We start from the raw sequence: 19450 nt of genomic DNA, 5'->3' as shown, positions 1-19450 counted from the left end.
CCGCCGGGTACTTACCAATTTGCAGTGTGAATAAATACATACATACATGCATGCATACATACACACACACATACATACATACATACATACATACATACATACATACATACATACATACATACAGCAAGCTTGCCATCCCTCGCGTGTACCACCCATATTAGTTTCCATTTATGCTTGTGTAACATAAATGCGCGAATAGTACAACGGGAGTACAATAGTATTTTTCCCCTTCCCTTCCAGGAGGATTGAGCAGATTATTTCATGGAACTGTACATCCTTTTTCCCCATTCGTCTTTAGGATAGAAGAGTTTCAATGTTGAAATCATATGAATATACTCGTATGTTTTATTTTATAGAGTTGTACTTAAACTGGTTTTCATATAAGGAAGATGAGTATGCATGTGCGGTTTATTTTATTAACTGCTTACAACCTCTGTGGAAAGTGTTAGTATGTCTTACTATGAAACGAGCGGACCCAGGTTCAAATTCTGGTTCGGACAAGTTACCTGGTTGAATCTTTTCTCATGGTTTTCCTTTAAATGCTGGGTAACTTTCGGCGCTGGACTCATTTCGCTAATATCATCACCTTCAGCTCATTCAGATGCTACATAACCATAACGGTTGATAAAGCGTCGTATAATAACCAATTTAAAAATGTTTATAAATGAAGACTGAATATGCGTACATTATAAATTATCTTGAAAGCATGCACAAAAATATCGTCGTTGTTCCTACTGTAACTCCTATGTGCAAAATATAAAATCTTTCAGTAGGAGGAAAAAAACACATTTATTCATCCTATGGCAGCCGTACATAGGAGACTGTGAATGCTTACATTTTCGAAACAAAGAAATATAATTACATATAGGAGATTTTATTATTTGATGTATCATTATTTAAGTTATTTAATAGCGCAAAAATATGAAAATCGATAAATATGTCACATAGGAGTTATTGCAGGTACAACGACGATATATCAAAATGTATGCTATTAAAATTAACATAGAATCAATGTAACTTAATAGCATAAAGCCGGGTTGATATAGCCCTCAATAGTTCTTTCTACGAATCCATCGATTCCAGTTTTGGCTCCAGGACTGTGGGTATTCCCGGTCTTGTGTTTGTTGTGCGTTGCCATATAGGATAGCTTTTCACCATGCTCACCACATTATTATGAAATCTCGTTCTTTATAAATATTTAATGTTAATTCACAATAATCTGTGAAAGGAGATGGGAATAGTAACAATAATGATAATGACAAAGATTATGAGTAAGCATTGTACCAGTACCATTTGAAGGGGTGAGAATGACGTAGTCCTAAGCCACACAGATAAAATTTTACTGGAGAGGGTATTGAACGTTTAGAGTTCAATGCTATTAGGTGCGGTATAATTTCTTTGGCGCATATTTACGTCATTTGTCGAGTAATTTTTATAATATTTTATTGGTAGCTTCCCCGTATGTGTAAGAAGTGAACTTGTACAAATCCATTTTTGTTGAAAGTGTAGCTTTAAACTATCTCATTGTACCCCTTCATTTATTTGTTCTCTTTTGTTGGAATATATAAAGAAAGGAATTCTATGAATTACCTTGCTGAAATTTATGCATTTAACTCTCACAAATGTTCATGCAATAAAAAAAATAAATATTTCTTCATCACAAAATGTTACTGGTATTTGACAAAAGATGGACAAATGAAGGTAGAGCTTCATGCTTTCGTGAAGCCGTACTAGAATGAGATAGTGTGGTCGCATAACGCTTCACGCTCCATTTATACACAAGAAAGATTAGGTACTTAATTGGACACGAGGCTGACTGAACACCAAGTAAGTTAGTTTTGACGAGAAAAATCCGCCGCCACGAACCGAGATTGAATCCGGGTTCTTCCAGTCCGTAACTAGTTCTGTCAACTGAGCTATCCGCCCGCCTATCGGTACTATCACATTTGACATTAAATATATAAAATAGAATAGGATTTTGAGATTTATGCTAGCATCAAGTAACTTGCTAACATAAATTTGCGTTTTCAGTAATCATTAATTAAAGGGAAATTCATCATTCTCGATAAATTTGAACTTAAAAAAAAAAAAACAAATGTTAGTGAAATACGCCTTTTATTCTAGAAATAGGAAAACGTATATGCAAAGAATTTTTGTATCAAAATATGCATTTTATGTACAGTGAAATATATATAAAATATTCTATCAAGAAATAATTTTGTCCAAATATAACATGTTTCTTTTGTAGTACCTACAGTGCATATCAATCCAGAACCGTGAATAAAAATATTTTTCTTTTTTTGTAAAAAGGTATTTAACTCAAGTCGGTGCCCTCAGGGTTCGCGGTCCCCACAGTGCCATATCCCGGATGATGGACAGTTGCGCATCTTCCTCCATTGACTCGCTGTTGGAATAAATAACTCTCCCAGAGAAGTCGGAGCAGCTCAAGTGATGTGGGAGCTATTTCCGTACGAGAAATCTCGCATTCTCAATTGCTGCTAAACAATACACAGCCTTCGTCTCAACACACGCAGCCAGTCCTTGCCAAACAACCGGGTATCGCGTGCAAGACGGACACATGTCGGATTTGCCACGTTGGAACTTTGTTGGACCGGATTAGACCGCTTTAGGTGCTGTGAATGAGACTCTCATCTTACAATTAACGGGCCTTCATTAACGAAACCCTTTCAGCTTGAACTCGCCAACACTGGTTCGGACAGCGATGTTCTCCATGTCATCTGTATTAGAGATATCACCACCATCAACACCATCACTACCAGCACCATCGTCTACATCCAGGGATTGAGGCCTTTGACGCGTTCTGTCCTCACTCTTGCGGGGTTTATGGGCGAAATAGTAGGACCTCGGAGTTGTGAAGTAAACATGACGCAATGCCACTATTGAAGACAACACAGCAGATACACAAAACGAACACGCTTCCATTCTCCATGAAGCTCAAAAAAATGTTCACTTCGCTGTCAAATCTAACTCGAATACTCCATACCTGTGGCTAAATACGTCACTACTTCAGTCATGGTGGACGACTTGATTCGTGTATAGTGGCAGTAATTTCACTGTATGGTGCACATACGCTTTTTACATGAAGACCCGACTTGTTGGCCCCATGATAACAATCATCTACCATTCGCCCATCATTGTCTCGCGCCGTAGCGTCGTGGTCTAAGGCATCATACCAGAACTCGCATTACGGTATGAACGCTGGTTCTGGTCATCTCTCATAAAATTTCGTCCAGTGTATGGGACCGTTCCTACCCAGCATGGTGATTAATTTGGGAAGCTACGGTATGTAGCGAAATCCTATTTCGTAAGTCATCTACAGGGTTGTTTCCGATCTCTGATAATGAATTTGAATGACGTCATGAGCGTCAGGAATCACACCGACGGTTGAATTGCGGCGAGAGGTGACAGACCAGTAGTGAGTGAGTTCATAATCAGAGTGCACGGTGTATCACAGTAGCAATGCCCAAAAAAATCGAGCCTTTTTGGGAGGGGTACATAACAACTCTTTCCGATGTCAAGTACTACAGTTACGTGAAAATTATAGGAACCTGCAAAACACGTGGTTTCGTTATTTCCAAGAAACGCATCTTTTGTGTACTTAATATGACTGGCAAAGCTCGGATGGGATTAATTCCAGACTGGAAAAAACACGCAAATCCACCCACCGTCACAAGTCGACGCACCCCACGAGATGATGCAAATGAATTCCATTCGAACTTTACCAATCTTATTAAGTACACAGAAGATGCCTTTCTTGGAAATAACGAAACCTCGTTTATTGCAGGCTTCTTTTATTTTCACTTAACTGTACTTGGCATCGGAAAGGGTCGTAAGTACCCCTCCCAAAAAGCTCGATTTTCTTGGAAATTTCTGCTGTGAGTCTCTGTGCACTCTATGAGATCACTCACTACTGGTCTGCCACCTCGCGCCACAGTTCAGCTGTCGTGTGGCTCCTGACGCACATGATGTCATTCAAATTCGTTATCAGAAATCGGAAACAACCCTATATAACGGCTGGAGTATCGTCATGCTGCCCACACTTTATCGCCTTAATTGTTGGATGATCGTTCACCTCTGCTAAGGTATGTGGACGTGAGGTCAGCAGTAGGCTGGTCGGCCTTGGCCCTTCACGGTCTATCGCCCCTGGATTATTTATTGTTATTCACTCATCACAGAACGTCTTTGCTTATCTTCGCTAGAAAGAATTAATGCTCTACAAAGCTACCTCAATTCTGCCTGCAGTATTTGATCTCCCAGCAGAGATATGTTTGTGAATCCAGGTACCGTCTGCGACTTAGTCGTCCATTTTATGGTCTAGTGATTTTTTTTTTTCTTTAGTGCGGAGAAACGACTCAGATGCTGTCTGTATAGCCTGTAGTAGTCTTATTGTGTCTTAGCACTCCTATATTAGGAACGATTATTTTTAAATCCGAAGAGTCTCATTTTTGTAAATATCGTAACTCAGCCGGTACATCTTAAGGTTCCTATGTAGTCCCACTAGAGTGCCCTTCCACCCTCACCTCCGAAACGTACTGCGCCTCCTCAGACATGATATCTGTATGCCAGCCACGATACTATAGTGCGATCAGTTATGTTTTCCTCCGCGGCGCGGAGTTTTTTCTTATGAGCGAGCCACCACTCGTTTGCCGCGCACTGGAGGGAGTAGCAAGCCTGCTTGCTTACTTGTTGACATCGCAGTCGTAGCGTAGCTGTTCCCGGATGTGTTGTGTTGTTCGTTTCTTAATTCGACAGTATACATGAAGTGTATTATGCCTCGTTGTAAACGGCACACCATGTTGTCTTTATTTACGATTCCTATGTGTTAACTCAGTCAGCTCGTGAACTTCGGTGACGCTTTCAACAAAGATTTCCGGGTGAGCCACCGGCGTGGCTCAGTCGGTTAAGGCGCTTGCCTGCCGGTCTGAAGTTGCGTTCAGGCGCGGGTTCGATCCCCGCTTGGGCTGATTACCTGGTTCGGTTTTTTCCGAGGTTTTCCCCAACCGTAATGTGAATGCAAGGTAATCTATGGCGAATCCTCGGCCTCATCTCGCCAAATATCATCTCGCTATCACCAATCTCATCGACGCTAAATAACCTAGTAGTTGATACAGCGTCGTTAAATAACCAACTTAAAAAAAAATTTCCGGATGTAGACGCTCCGAATCGTAAAACAATCCATAATCCTTATAATAAATTTCAGGAAACTGAAGGTATTCAGGCTAAAAAAAAAACAGCGTAGGGTTTTCACCGAAGAAAGATTACATGACATTCGTAATCGTTTAGAAAATCTCTCGTACACCATACACCGTACAAGAACTCAAAGATAATATTCATCAGGAAATTTTTCGGATTTCTCAAAATGAACTACATCGAGTGATGAATAATTTCGTAAAGAGATGCCAAAATGTGTGGAGAATAAAAGCGGGCCGTTTCAACACTTCATTTGATAATTTGGTAAGTAATGAGCTTTTTAAATTTGTTTGTATATTGTTGTATGGTTGATTTGTTTCATTGTTTTACTCTCCCGCTAATCACCGAGATCCGGCTAACTGACTAACCGGCTAACGAGCGGCGTAAATTTGTTTATGTATTGTTGTATGTTTGGTTTATTTTGTTGTTTTATCCTCCCGCTAATCACCAAGACCCAGCTAACTGGCTAACCGGCTAACGAGCAACGCGCTTGTTCATAGGCAAAACACTCCGGTGGAAAGTGATCTCACTTTGCATCATATCGCACTGTTTTGTATGAATACTATTGTTATGATGATATTTAATATTGAAGTGGAGAGTGATGGTGAAATGATGGAGAGAAATGAGAGAACCTCGAGAAAAACCTTAAGGAACTCTGGCTATGTCCACCTCAAATGACTCCACTGTGGCCGAGATTCGAACCTTGGTCCGCAGCCGTCATAAGCCATGTTCCGCCAACTGAGCTGCAAGGCGGCTTGTGGTTAGTTAAATGCTTGACACTGGATCTGAGAACGATATGTTTTTAAGAGCGATGCAGATTTTTAGTATGACTTTCTCCGGAAGTTGGGAGATTCATGTCATAGATTTGAGTTCATTACAAGAACATTTTTCTTGAATGAGAGATTGAAGACAGAATTTAGAAAGCATTTCTCACCCACGTCAAAATTAAATTTAAGAGATATCATAGTAGATCCGTATGGTTTGCCGGAGTGCGTATGGATTTGACCCATCCTCAACCTGTAATCCATGCTCCCATCGCATAAAACGAAACTGAATTTTTTGCGTTTTCTGTTTTTTACTATTAACTTGTTTTTTTCTAAAGTGGTTGATTGTATATGAAGCACCTACGATGTGCTTGATAATGTTTAGAATAATGATTATGGAGAAATTGTGATATGATGGCGCAAGAGACAAGGGTTGCCCGTAGAAAACCTTCTCGGGTATCACTGGCTTTGATCATAACTGATTTCAATTAAATTCGCCTGGATCTTAACCCGAGTACCTGTCGTAGAAATTAGCCACTCTGTCCTTTCGGCTAGCATATGAGAACTAAAACTATTAAATATTTTTTCCCTGTGATTAATGTGGATGTGGATTCCAACTCTCATTGTCGTATTGCTACAGATAGCTAAGAATGGTAGATCAGAGAACTGTTTTAGTCTTCCAGCAAAGTCATAATATACGTGAGCGGACTAAGAATTTTAAATCAATTTATTTTAAGTCATCCTTGCCCAGACTTACATAATCGTTATCGTGATGGTAAAGGTATCCTCTTTAGACGTCACGGAAGCGCATGGGGGCCTAGGTATTGAGCTCTGTTTTTTCATGACCTCAGACTAAAATGCGGAAATGTGGTCGGCACCATCCTGCGACAGTCTTTTACCCCTGGAAATTCCTTTACTCAATTTGACAAAAGGATGAGTGACCCTGGGATCGTTCTGAAAATTTTGGTAAGGAGAACTCGGGACCTCCCAATCTGTAGCCGGTTACTGTAACTTATTAACTGAGCTACCTGGCTGCCAGCGGTTGTGGTGGTGAAGTCCAATATCAAGAGTTGCGAACGAAATAATGGATGGCCTTTGTTCGTATTCTTCCATTGAAAAGGGACATTACCTAAAAAAAGAAATCTACTGCATGCTGCTAACGACTCACTTGCTCATATTATGAAAGCGGAACTTAATATTTCTATATCCGAGAGTAACCTAGTTATCCGAGAGTAACCTAGTTACTGGCGTTATTTATCTTTTCAAATGCACAGAAGTGTCATTCTTAAATTTCTTTGCTGTTGGATATCCGTTTCTTTATTCATTTCAATTAAATTTAAACATTGAATAAAGTAAATGGGGATGTTTTTAGTAGGAATGAATCTAGAGTTGATTTGAAGCACTTACGTATTGTACTGATTGCAAGGGCGCGCGAACTCTTCAGCTGATTCCTTCTTGTTGCTGCTGTCTCTTGTCACCGGAGACACTTGTGGGCTGTTCTGGTGAAGACTCTGCAAGGCAAAACATAGTGTTACAGCATATCTTAAGAGTGCATCGTTTCGTAGACAATTCACAGGAAACATGAGTTAAAATCCTAACGAATTCACTCTGAATATGTCGCAAAAGATACTATGCTAAAACTGTTTTTTTCTAGGTTCTGTCGTTACTCCGAAAGTCACCCAGTGGCGTACACAAGTGAAAAAAAAGAAAAGTTACCGTCCGACTGCGTACATCAGGGATGTCAAAGCGCCTGTATTAAGTGTTCATACTACTGGGTGAATAGTGTAGAGCAGAACAGATTTCAAGGCCGGCCGGCTATGCGCGCGGAGGTGGGGGACTTAAGGCCGCGCGAGGCCGTAAAACCTGTTCTCTTCATACTGTTCACCCAGTACAAGCAATACAAATGCAACAAGGTTCACTTTTCAGCAAACTGAGTATAGCACAATCATCGCTCTTAAGGAAAATGTTGTGCGGGTACTTGAGAGCACACAGTGCAGACGCTTTGACATTCCTGGCGTATATAATAAGTTTTTGGTCATTCGAGGGTTACAGACCAATAAAGGGCGATGTCATCTACTTTCCAGATGCATTTCTTTGCTAATTGTACCCTAAATCATTATTCTCATAACTCTTTGGAGCTCTAGTATAATATTACGGCCGTTGCTATGCCTCAGTGGATTACTGAACTTAATTTACCACCAGGGTGCCACTGCAGGGAGACGAGCTGATTGGCATTGTCTTCTTCAATTTCGTTGTGGATTAACTTCCTTGATCTTTCAAGAATGTCTCTGTCGCTTTTCTTTTGACGGGGTTACAAGTTATTTGACTATTTAAAATATAGTCTTTGTCGCTTTGGTAATTATATTACACATTTCCTTCAATTACAGTTACCCATAGATATAACACCTACAATTAATTTCACGTGAGTGCCATCATTTGTCTTTCATATTTCTGTGAAAACAAAACTTTATTCCATCTAATACAAGCATTTTCTTTCCTTTCTCATTGAATATGACCTTCGGTATGCAGAGATACATTTCGAACTTAAAGCACAACACACCCCACTCGAAGCACTACTTTTCATCTTGCTACTCACAAATAAATTGCATCGAAGCTAAATAACCTAGTAGTTGATACAGCTAAATAACAAACTGAAAAAGAAATCGGTCTATGACGTTGCTAACAGGTATAAAACGTATAACTTTTATTTGACGTTACTAACAATATAAAATGTAAAACCGTTATTTGACGTTACCAACAGTATAAAATTATTACCGTTCTTTGACGTTACCAACAGTATAAAATGTATCATTGTTCTCTGACGTTATTAACGGTATAAAATGTGTTTATGTAGGCCGTTGCTTCATCATATTGTTCGCTTTACGCCGGGATTCGTAGGCTACTTCTCTGACGCTTCAGGTCAGCTTCTAGTCTAAACAACAGCTAGCAGGCGTATCACATGCTAGAGATATCTGTTTAATCTTGTATTTGGGAATAGAATTTGTTCGTAGATCAATCTTTTAATTATAGCGACTTCCGAATGTTTTATTGTAGCATAATATAATTTCTTTTAATGGTGAATTTGACGTTGAGAATTTGTTACGTTGTAAAATATATTTCTTAGTTTAATTCAGTTTCGAGTTCGTCTCAATTGTCAGTAAAGATTAAATATTTTAGATTTATGTTCGTAAACAATTTTCATGTTAAAAACATATAATATTTGTTTTTAATGCATAAACATATTTTTGCTGCTTTAAGAATCACCATTTCTGATAAGATTTTATATATTTCGGAATATAAGGTGAAGTGACACAGATGTCTCTTATTAAGTAATAATTGAAATGTTTGAATATTATTTAATTTTTATCTTCGCAAAAATGATTATTTAAATATGCTCTCTTTTTCCAGGATCATTGTCAACTGGCAAGGTACTGAAATGCAGTGCAGTCGTATGGTTGAGAAAGGGACGAGAGTGAATTTGCAAGCAGAGCATAAGGACTGCACTAGACACCATTTAACTCTCAACAATTAGCTCAGCTGTCATGTCATCAGAAAGGCAGAGCTCCTAATTTCAAGACAGGCATCGGAAACTCGATTCCTTGTGATGCAGGAAAGGACTTCTGAACTGAAACGGATAACTTTATCAGAAACCTTACGAAATCAGCGATTAACTACAAAGGACTCTCGCGCTTACAGGAAAAGATGACGATCTCTGCGAAGCGTAGACAGGATGGGATGTCATACAAGAAGAACGAACTGTTGATTCAAGTAAGATTTTGTACTGACACACTTTCATGTTATTGTGGTTCATCAAACTTAAAATTCCCACACTTCGTTCATAATTTCGTAATTGAGATATTTTAAAATTATTGTTTTGTTATCATTATTGTCAGATACAGCCACATTAGCCTTTCTTGGAATCTTCTGTTTTGGCAGTGCCGGAATACATTTTAAATTAAAATATGGAATTACTACCTCTTTGATAGGATAACAAACGTGGATGATGATTAGCATATTTCAATTTTGGTATTCCGTTTAGAAGACGAAGTAACTGAATTGGCAGGCAAAATATTGCTTCAACAGTAATTATGATTTTGTTTGAATCCCATGTTTATTTATTGATGTGTATTGCAGAGATATTAATGTTCAATATAACACTCTTTGGTGTTATTCTAATTAGAAGAAGAATTCAATGGTATCTTTAATTTGGGTCATTTAATGTACCGTAATTTTGTGTTACAAAAGCCTCAAGTTACAAAGTCGTCCTTTCGAAAATGCCTTGTTAATTATTATTTTGTTCTTCCCCTTGGCAGGGCTTGAATCCGGGAATTACGTATGTGAAAGCACCACCACTTGACAATGAACACGACCTTTCAAAATTTAAATTTAATATACTTTTCTTATACATCTCTGAACACCAAGTTTTTTATAACTTTGCGCTATTAAGGAATTCACTTTTTTACATCATTTCAATACATAAAATTAATATTTACTTGGTTTTGAAAACTTTAAGCAGTTGCAGATTTCAATCGTCTGGTAAGTTTCTTTAGAATTTCTAATATAATATCTTAGTATGTGCTCCTTTAATCGAAAAACTTTAACCTTGGTTCTCAAGCTAGAGATTTGGAAGAATGTTTTTCTTGTAATATACAGTATTTGTGCACACTCTGTCTATACACTCCCGTTTTTTCTACCATTATTTCACAGTTTTGTTCATTATTCATGATCACCATCAGTATCAACGATGTTATAGAAATATGAAACTAGTATATTGTGTCATCTTAACGTGAGACTAGCACCGATATAATCTAGGAGTAGCGAGCGGGACTTGTGCTCCGAGATTGCCCTCGAACGTGGGTTCGAATTCCGCTTGGGCTGATTACCTGGTTGGATTTCCTTCGAGATTTTTCCCAATTGTTAAAAGTCCGGTTATCCCATGGTGAATACGCGGACTCTATTCACCAAAATATCGATATCATAAATTCTACGGATGCTAGATCAGCGCTCAGTTGATGCAGCGTCGTGTAATAACTTATTAAATATATAAAAAAATAAAACGTGAGAACATGTTCATAGGATGTCTACAGTGAACGCTTGCGAAACACGTTTTCACTGGACGACTTAGAGTATTCGGGAAAGACAACCAAGAGATGCAGAATATACTTACCAACTACAGCGAATATTTTTTGTAGAATATGGTGTTGGGCATAATTTTGGAACACTTCTACTTGCCCTATAACTATTCGATCTTTATCCGTAACTCTAAATCAAGCTTCTATCGGTGTGACAGCAACGAAAAAACTCGTACCGTACCATCCTCCTTAGGATACCAACTATACAGTATTAGATCTTTTCAGTTGAAATTTAATGGAGTAAATAAAGCAATGCCTGGAGTAATAACGACACCTGAATGCTTAGATGTGGCATCATAGAACAAAGTTATATTTTCCGCGTACCTCTCCGATGTCTTGGTACTGGTATACTGGCCTATTTCACCAACTTTAATTCGACCTCCTGAGTTCACTAGAGTGACACTTGTGGTGGACAAAATGGAGAATTAGGGCATTATCGGAGATTCTGTCGTTTCCGTGTACTAGCAATTTCCATTCTACCCTACTATCCGCTCCCTTAAATGGAAGAATAATGAGGAGAAAACGGAGGATTCGAGATTATCTAAGGAGGCCTTGGAAGGTCATGTCGGAAGTTCTGAAAAAAGGTGGAATGGCTGGTTTTGAGACAAGAAACAGACCCTGATGGTGATGTAAAGTTTGATATTGAATAATAATAATAATAATAATAATAATAATAATAATAATAATAATAATATATTCTGTACTGAATATGTAAATTCTTTAAATATGAAGTCTACTTGTATTAGATTATCGTACGCAAAACTTCATCTTAAAAGCGATTCGGTTGCATAATTGAGACTTCCTTGCAATTACAAATTTGACACCTGCAGTGTGAAAACTGGTAAAAAGTGTAAGATCAATCGGGATCTCGCATAGTTTTGGACGAGTTTCAAGTTATTAACCGAATGCTTAGTGTAACGTCTGCTTTAAGAGTGGGAAGAGGTTAGGTTATAACTCTCCGGTGACGGCACTTGTGAAATTTAGCAGTCTGAAAGGTAAATAAAATATGTCAATGTTGAGATCGTGACTCTCAGCTGCCTCGTATCGCCTAGCAGCTAAGCAGCTCTTATGTCGCTCTCCCACACCGCTGGATGCGATCCAGACGGAATCCACAAGCGAGCACACGCCTCTGCAGAACTCTGCAGATCGACTACAAAAATATTGTTTTTATATCGAGCTCCGTCCGCTATTCAGACACAGTTTACACTGCAGTCTGACGTCTTATTGTGCCCACATACATGTTTGTCAACATTGTGCGTCAGAGATAAAGCTTGCAGTCTCACAAGATGTTTTCCTCCAATACTAATCGAGATTTTGGCACGCCGAAACATTATTCCTCAAAAGATTGAACTGGTAGGCTGAAACGAGAGCTCGATATAATTATTGTGCCTACAGTCCAGTCATTCACAATTTTCGCGCGAGTAAATCTATGAGAAGAAACCTTCGATTTTATTTGTCTCTTCTAGAAGATCACGCTGAAAATTTTTATCGTCCCTTTAATCTCCATCTTAGTCAGATATGAACTCGCGAACTTCGGATCCAATGATAAGCACCATAACCACTAGGCTACCTAGGACGACTGGATCAAATCTTAGGCAGTTTTTCATGTTCCATCGCTCTGGCAATTAGTAAATACTTCTTCCAACTTTAAGCGTAGTTCACGAAATGACTGGGCTTGTGATGTAACAAACAAAATATGCTAGATTAAAAAAAAAATTGTACATCTCTTTACAAAATATAACATGTTAGATTTTTTTTTATTTTAGTAGGTTATTTTACGACGCTTTATCAACATCTTAGGTTACTTAGCGTCTGAATGAGATGAAGGTGATATTGCCGGTGAAATGAGTCCGTGGTCCAGCACCAAAATGTACCCAGAATTTGCCCGGATGAAACCTCAACCAGGTAACTTGCCCCGCCCGGGAATCGAACTCGGACCACCTGGTTTCGCTGCCAGACGCGCTAACCGTTACTCCACAGGTGTGGACAACATGTGAGAAGGAACTTAAATTTTGCTCAAGAAAGAAATCTTAATTAATTGAATTAATGGACATTAAACTAGCAGAAGACCCATTAACTCAATTTACTTCAATTAAAGACATATTATTTTAATCCAGAGAAATAATTATGGCGGACCATACATAGTACATTTTTGCGCCTATTACTCTACCGAAGTACTCGTATTATGAACGTAGCCATTAAAAACCACAAATGTCAATATGTGTTCACGCTTGCTTCCAAAAGTCAGTTATTTACAGGAATTCTTGCAGATAGTTTTAAGAGGTTTCGAGTATAAGCCTGAAAAGAGCACGTTTGAGAATAGCGATCGCAAGCTGTGGTAGCGTGAAGGGAAATAGTCTCAGCCGCCTATATCCCCTTAAATAAGCTATTGTGATATAGCCTAATGACTGAAAGTTTTCTCGTGTTTAAAATAAAATTATGTATATGAAATCTATAGAAATTTGCCGTTCAAGATCTTATGTTTATTATTGACCTACCGCACCATATTACTCGCTCCCAAGTCCACACCTATGGAGTAACGGTCAGCGCGTCTGGCTGCGAAACCAGGTGGCCCGGATTCGAATCCTGGTCGGGACAAGTTATCTGGTTGAGGTTTTTTCCGGGGTTTTCCCTCAACCCAATACGAGCAAATGCTGGGTAACTTTCGATGCTGGATCCCGGACTCATTTCACCAGCATTATCACCTTCATATCATTCAGACGCTAAATAACCTAGATGTTGATACAGCGTCGTAAAATAACCCAATAAAATAAAAAAATAAAATAAAAATACTCGCTCCCAAATAGCAAGATTCCTTCCATTCAAAGAAGAACACAAGAAGAAAGAAGTAAGCCACTCTTCAGTCTATATTACGTTATACGTATATGATAATTAATTTCTGTGTTTGAGGTCGTGCGATCTGCACCCTTTCATTTTGAAGTACTGAGTTTTTAGGGATGATAGTTTGAGTCTGGGCTATCATTTTATGGATAGAAACGTTGTGTCCCCGACGAGACATTTTGACGCCAACTTTATCATTGCGTAACTTGCTGGTGCTGTGGTGTCTGACTGGGATGGAAGTGGAAATAATACTGTCTAATCTTAAAAACGCTGTAGTAGTATTCGCTTCGTCTGTGATGTCCGTCGCGCTGAGCACATTACCCCATCCTTCCATATTCTAAACTGGCTACGGCTTAACGAACGTAGAAATTTTCATTCCCTAGTTCTCCTTTTCGAAGTCCTTCACACTTCTACATCTACCTACTTTGCCTCCCGCTTCAGTTACTTATCATCGTATCACAATCTCTTCACACGCACGCAAAATAGCCGCATACTAGCCATACCAACACATAAGACATCATCGTATTTATAATCATACACAATCTCCCTATCGCGCTTGTGGAATACTCTACCCAGTGACATTAGAGACTTTCGGAATTTAACAGTCTTTAAAAACAAACTCATTATGCATTTTATTACTTCGAAGAGTGCAATGCAGTAAACTGAGTAGTCTAATTTATTGCAAATGTTTCGAAATTGTCACTGATTTGTTCCGCTTTATACGTATATTTGCACAGTCAGCTACTTCTAGATCATGGGTGTCCAAACGCCTATAGAATCAGAAGATATTGCTAAGGTCAATAACTTTCCATATAAAAGTGGAAAAACGACCTTAAAAATATGCGCTGCTGGTTGCTTACGCCAGGGGTTACCTCGTACGAGTTACAATTGGACATCTATGTTCTAGATATTCAATAATTTTTCTTAATTATTAATACAAGTATATTAGGTACTGCATTAGTACCTTTTGTGCTCATTGCGATCTTACCTTCCTACTGGTAGGCTATATATATATTTTATTTCTCTCACTCGTTTTGCATTTGTGCTTTTTGTATTTGTATCTGTAATTTTATTTCTATTTCTTATTTGCTTCTTCTCTCTGCATTTGTTTCATGTACTTATCTACTTGTATTCTGGTGGTGTGATAGAGAAATTCTGATAGCCTTAATTCCGCATTATCTGCATTGCTTTAGTGTAGTTTTCTGTCCCCATCCCTCAGACAGCGCACTGAATGGAATACTGTAAGTAGACAACGTAAACAACGTCAGATGAATACAGTATGTGTAAGATGTATAAATAAATACACATAAATAAGGTGTACAAAAGAATAAAATTATTTCATTTCCACAGAATTATTTTTGCTTGTAACTTTCGAATCGGTCATTTCCGGACCAGAGTTCCTTATCTCAAATTGATACATGTGCCCTTCGCCATCATCCCTGAAAGTTTGTAACACCACCACGGAAACACCCTGTATAGCTTAAATAAAAATCCGTGGCGCTACGGCCCACGAAGGGCCAAGACCGACCAGCCGGCTGCTGGCCTCACGGCCACATGCCGACGATCATCCAACCAGAATTGAGGTATCGTGTGGTTAGCACGATGAGCCCCCCCCCAGCCTTTATAGCTGGTTTGCGTAACCGGATTTCGCAACCTATCGTAGCTCCCAAGTGCATCACGATGCTGGGTGGGCACCGGTGCTATACACTGGCCAAAATTTCATGAGAAAATTTCTTCTCCCATGAGGACTCGCGCATTCCGGATGCCTTAGACCACGACACCACGGCGCTGGACAATATATAGCTTACACTAATTTAATTTCTTTTACTCTAGTAGTAGTCAAGAAAAAAAGTAGGCATGATTTCAGAGCATGAATATTTTCTTTATCATGTAATGCTAAGACTTTGAGAATGTGAAACAATAACTCCATTTGAACACGCGGGAAGTGCAGTCAATGTGCACTGGATTACGCAGCACACTGCATTAAGTTCCAAAGTAGCACATAAACTGGTGGTGATCTGCATTGAGTTGGTGTCGGCTGCCGCGCCTTTCTGGCTGTTTCTGCGGTCCATTAAAATTCTGCATCGTGTAGCAGGTGTGCAGACTCCAACACTTCGTTACGTGTTCTGGATTGCGTGTGCCAGGTGAGGCGGACAGTGAAGTTTTCAGTCAATGAGGCGTGGTTTGCTAGTAGTAATACAGTTAAACGACTGTTGATTTCCAGAAGATCGAAATTCAGTCCTTTTAATAAAACGATGACAGCTGATTGAAATACAGTCAGTATTAATGATTACTAATTTTTACGTGAGAACAGAAACACAAGGTCTCATCTTTAGCCAAGTGGTTGGTTAATCGATTTTTAACTCCTAAGACGTGATGAATAAAATTAGAATTGGGAGTAAAGACAAATATCATAGATAGGCCTACAGGTTTTCTTGGGTTGCTTCCGCTTTCCTGTCAGATTGTCAGATACTACTTTGACTGTTAATGCTGTAAATTTAGACAACTTAAGTACATATAAACATTTAAGAAGAAAACGAGTTCATGAATTTATTGATGATGTGTTATTGAAAAAATCTGTCCTTAAGTTACGACAGGTGCTAAAAATGAAAATATACTGATAAAATTAATAAGAGTAATACGCAGTTAATATCCCTATAATCGAATAAGTGTACACAAAGAAATACTATTGTAGTGACACTTTCATTCTTGCCATTTTAATATTTATGCAGATGTAACCAAACTGATTTTGAAAAATATTTTAATATCAACAGAGTTAAGCTAAATTATTTTATCCATGACTGGTATCTAAATTGGTCTTTCTTTCACCTTCCTTATCAACCTAAACATGGTTTTATTCACAGCAGCGAAATAAAGTTCACGGCAATGAATTATTTTTCTAAATCATTCTTTCCATGACAACCAACACATTAGCAACAATAAAATCCATACATTTATTAAATGTATAACTTCTTTAGAAACAACATAGGTATGCAAAAAGAAGTTCTGCAATTCAAAATTAAATTTTGAAACCAGTAATGGATAAAAAATATATAGCACACCAAAGTAAACATATTTTATGCGTTCGAGGAAATTATCACCCTCGGCTTCGCCCCGGGCGCTAAACTTTCCAATCACGGATAAAAATCTAATTTTACTCTCTTGTATTATAAATTACTATAATGTGGTCATAGTGAAGTCCAACTAGAAGAAACAGAAGAATAATAGCAGATAAAAAGAAAATATTTGTATAAAATTGTACACACGATGGTATTCTTAGATATTTAACATAAAGATGAAAACATAGTTATAGGATCCCAAATAATATAGAAAGCAGTAAATTCAAAATACAAAATAAATTGCGTAAAAATATTAAAGAAACCTAGGTACAGAACCAGGAAACGGGCTTCGCTCAGGTACATGCCTTGAGCCTTTAACTGTTACAGATCGAATGCTACTACTAAGGAAACAGTGTGTACATTTCTCTTGGATCGAAAGTAGAAAAGTTTTTGTGTCGCATAGCATGGACAGATAATACAGGCTGAAGATACATCACGTTTAGGATATTAGTATACAGCTGACTTTCACTCAGCGTAGTTCAGTTTAATTTGTCTCAGTACACTGCATATTAGAACTGCGAATGTTCATTTATGATACGTAGGTATACAGAGTGTTAAAAAAAAGTATCCAATATTTTAGGAGCTGATAATATGCCTGAAAACAAGAAAATAATATCTAATAAACATGGGTCCTACAACAAATACTTTCTGAAATCTGAACACTTGTTCATATGAGGTGCTCAATGTGACCTCCATTCATTGCATTGCATTTCTCTGCCTTACAATACAGCATACTACTAGATAATCATACCATAGTTGACACCCCTGACATGGAATAATGATACGTAGCAAGAAATACTGAAAACAAAAGTCTGGTTGCGGATATGAGCGGGGTTCAGCAGAGATGGTGTAAATTTTCGTAATCAACATGTGTGGGCTGATGAAAATCCCCATGCAGTTGAAGAAACAAGGCATCAGCATCGATTCTCAATCAACTTATGGGCAGACGTTCTTGGTGATAGATTAATAAGGCCATGCGTGCTACCATAGAGATTAACGTATTAAAACAAATTTCAAAGAATGCGTGATTTCTTACGTCGAGGGGCAGATGAATGTATTGCTATGAATGGACGTCACTGAGCACCTTCTATGAACAAGTGATCAGATCTCAGAAAGTATGTGTTGTAGGACCCATGTTTATTAGACATTATTTTCTTGTTTTGATGCATACTAGCACCTCTTAAAATATTGGATACTTTTTTTAACATCCTGTATTGCAAAATAATAGTACAAAATGTATCCTGTTATATTTCTATGGAAATATCCTGACGTTCAACAGCCATATGAATCAGCAATAAAACTTTTGGTGAAAAAAGTGAAACCCATTCATCTTTAAATAAAAACGACGTATGAATCACGTTAATCATGTTCTAATTGAAGAAATTATCGATGACATAAGCTATAGACTAGAACAGTATCCCACTGAATCGTTATCCCACGGAATCGTTAAGGATGTTGGCTTAAGAGACAGGTGTATCCAAACATCAACTTGAAATTGTTAAAACTAAAGCCTTATGAGACAGTCGTTCGTAAATTGAATGAAACGAACCACGTGCCAAGAGTTCAGTTTTGTCGATGGAGATGATTTCCAGCGTGTATATAGAGATCGTTGTAAAAGATTGAGATGTGCATTAGAGAGGATGGTCGACAGTTCCAGCACTTATTATGAGATAAGGCAATAAATTATGTGTGTAATGTAATGCATAAGTCGAGAGATTTTATTGCCGAAATCTGAAGTTCTGAATCACCGATAAGCGGGCTGTTACTTGCGAATGTCATTTTTTGAACCGCACCGTATTTAAGCGAAGCCGGTTTCCTGGCGTACACCCATTGTAAGATTTTTGCGTCTTGTTAACGAATATCTAAAAATAAAAATGAAGCTCGGTCAGAATCTTCTAAATCGACATCCCTCAGTTTTAAGACAATATGTGCCTGGTTGTCAAACGAAAGTGGTAAAAGAAAATCGAAATAGTGGAAATTAAATGCTTATTATTAGTGGGAGATCATCTTTTTTAAAGACCACCAGTATAACGAAGACGTTACGATTAACTTTCAAATTTCAGGTATAATTTTTTAGTTGGTTATTTAACGACGCTGTATCAACTACGAAGTTATTTAGCGTCGATGAGATTGGTGATAGCGAGATGGAATTTGGGACATGAGGCCGAGGATTCGCCATAGATTACCTGCATTCACCTTACGGTTGGGGAAAACCTCGGAAAAAACCCAACCAGGTAATCAGCCCAAGCGGGGATCGAACTCGCACCCGAGCGCAACTTCAGACCGTTCAGGTTTAATAGAATAATATAGAAATAAATGTTTACATCATGCTGATATAATAGAAGAGATGAGAATTCCTCGGCTTATTGGAAATTTTCAATAG

At 38.2% G+C, this 19450-nt stretch overlaps 1 protein-coding gene across 1 annotated transcript in view; it reads right to left on the bottom strand.

The window, feature by feature from the left end:
• Window positions 1–19450, bottom strand: part of LOC138701546 (serine-rich adhesin for platelets-like) — a 283122-nt gene that overhangs the window by 220673 nt on the left and 42999 nt on the right. Inside the window, exon 2 of the mRNA XM_069828550.1 lies at window positions 7383–7486. Coding sequence (XP_069684651.1) covers window positions 7383–7486 — 104 coding nt within the window. The remainder of the gene's footprint in view (window positions 1–7382; window positions 7487–19450) is intronic.

Source organism: Periplaneta americana, chromosome 6 (assembly GCF_040183065.1).
Source record: "Periplaneta americana isolate PAMFEO1 chromosome 6, P.americana_PAMFEO1_priV1, whole genome shotgun sequence".
Classification (NCBI taxonomy): Eukaryota; Metazoa; Arthropoda; class Insecta; order Blattodea; family Blattidae; genus Periplaneta; species Periplaneta americana.
Note: the sequence above shows the minus strand (reverse complement) of the source record. Positions and strands in the feature narration are given on the sequence as shown.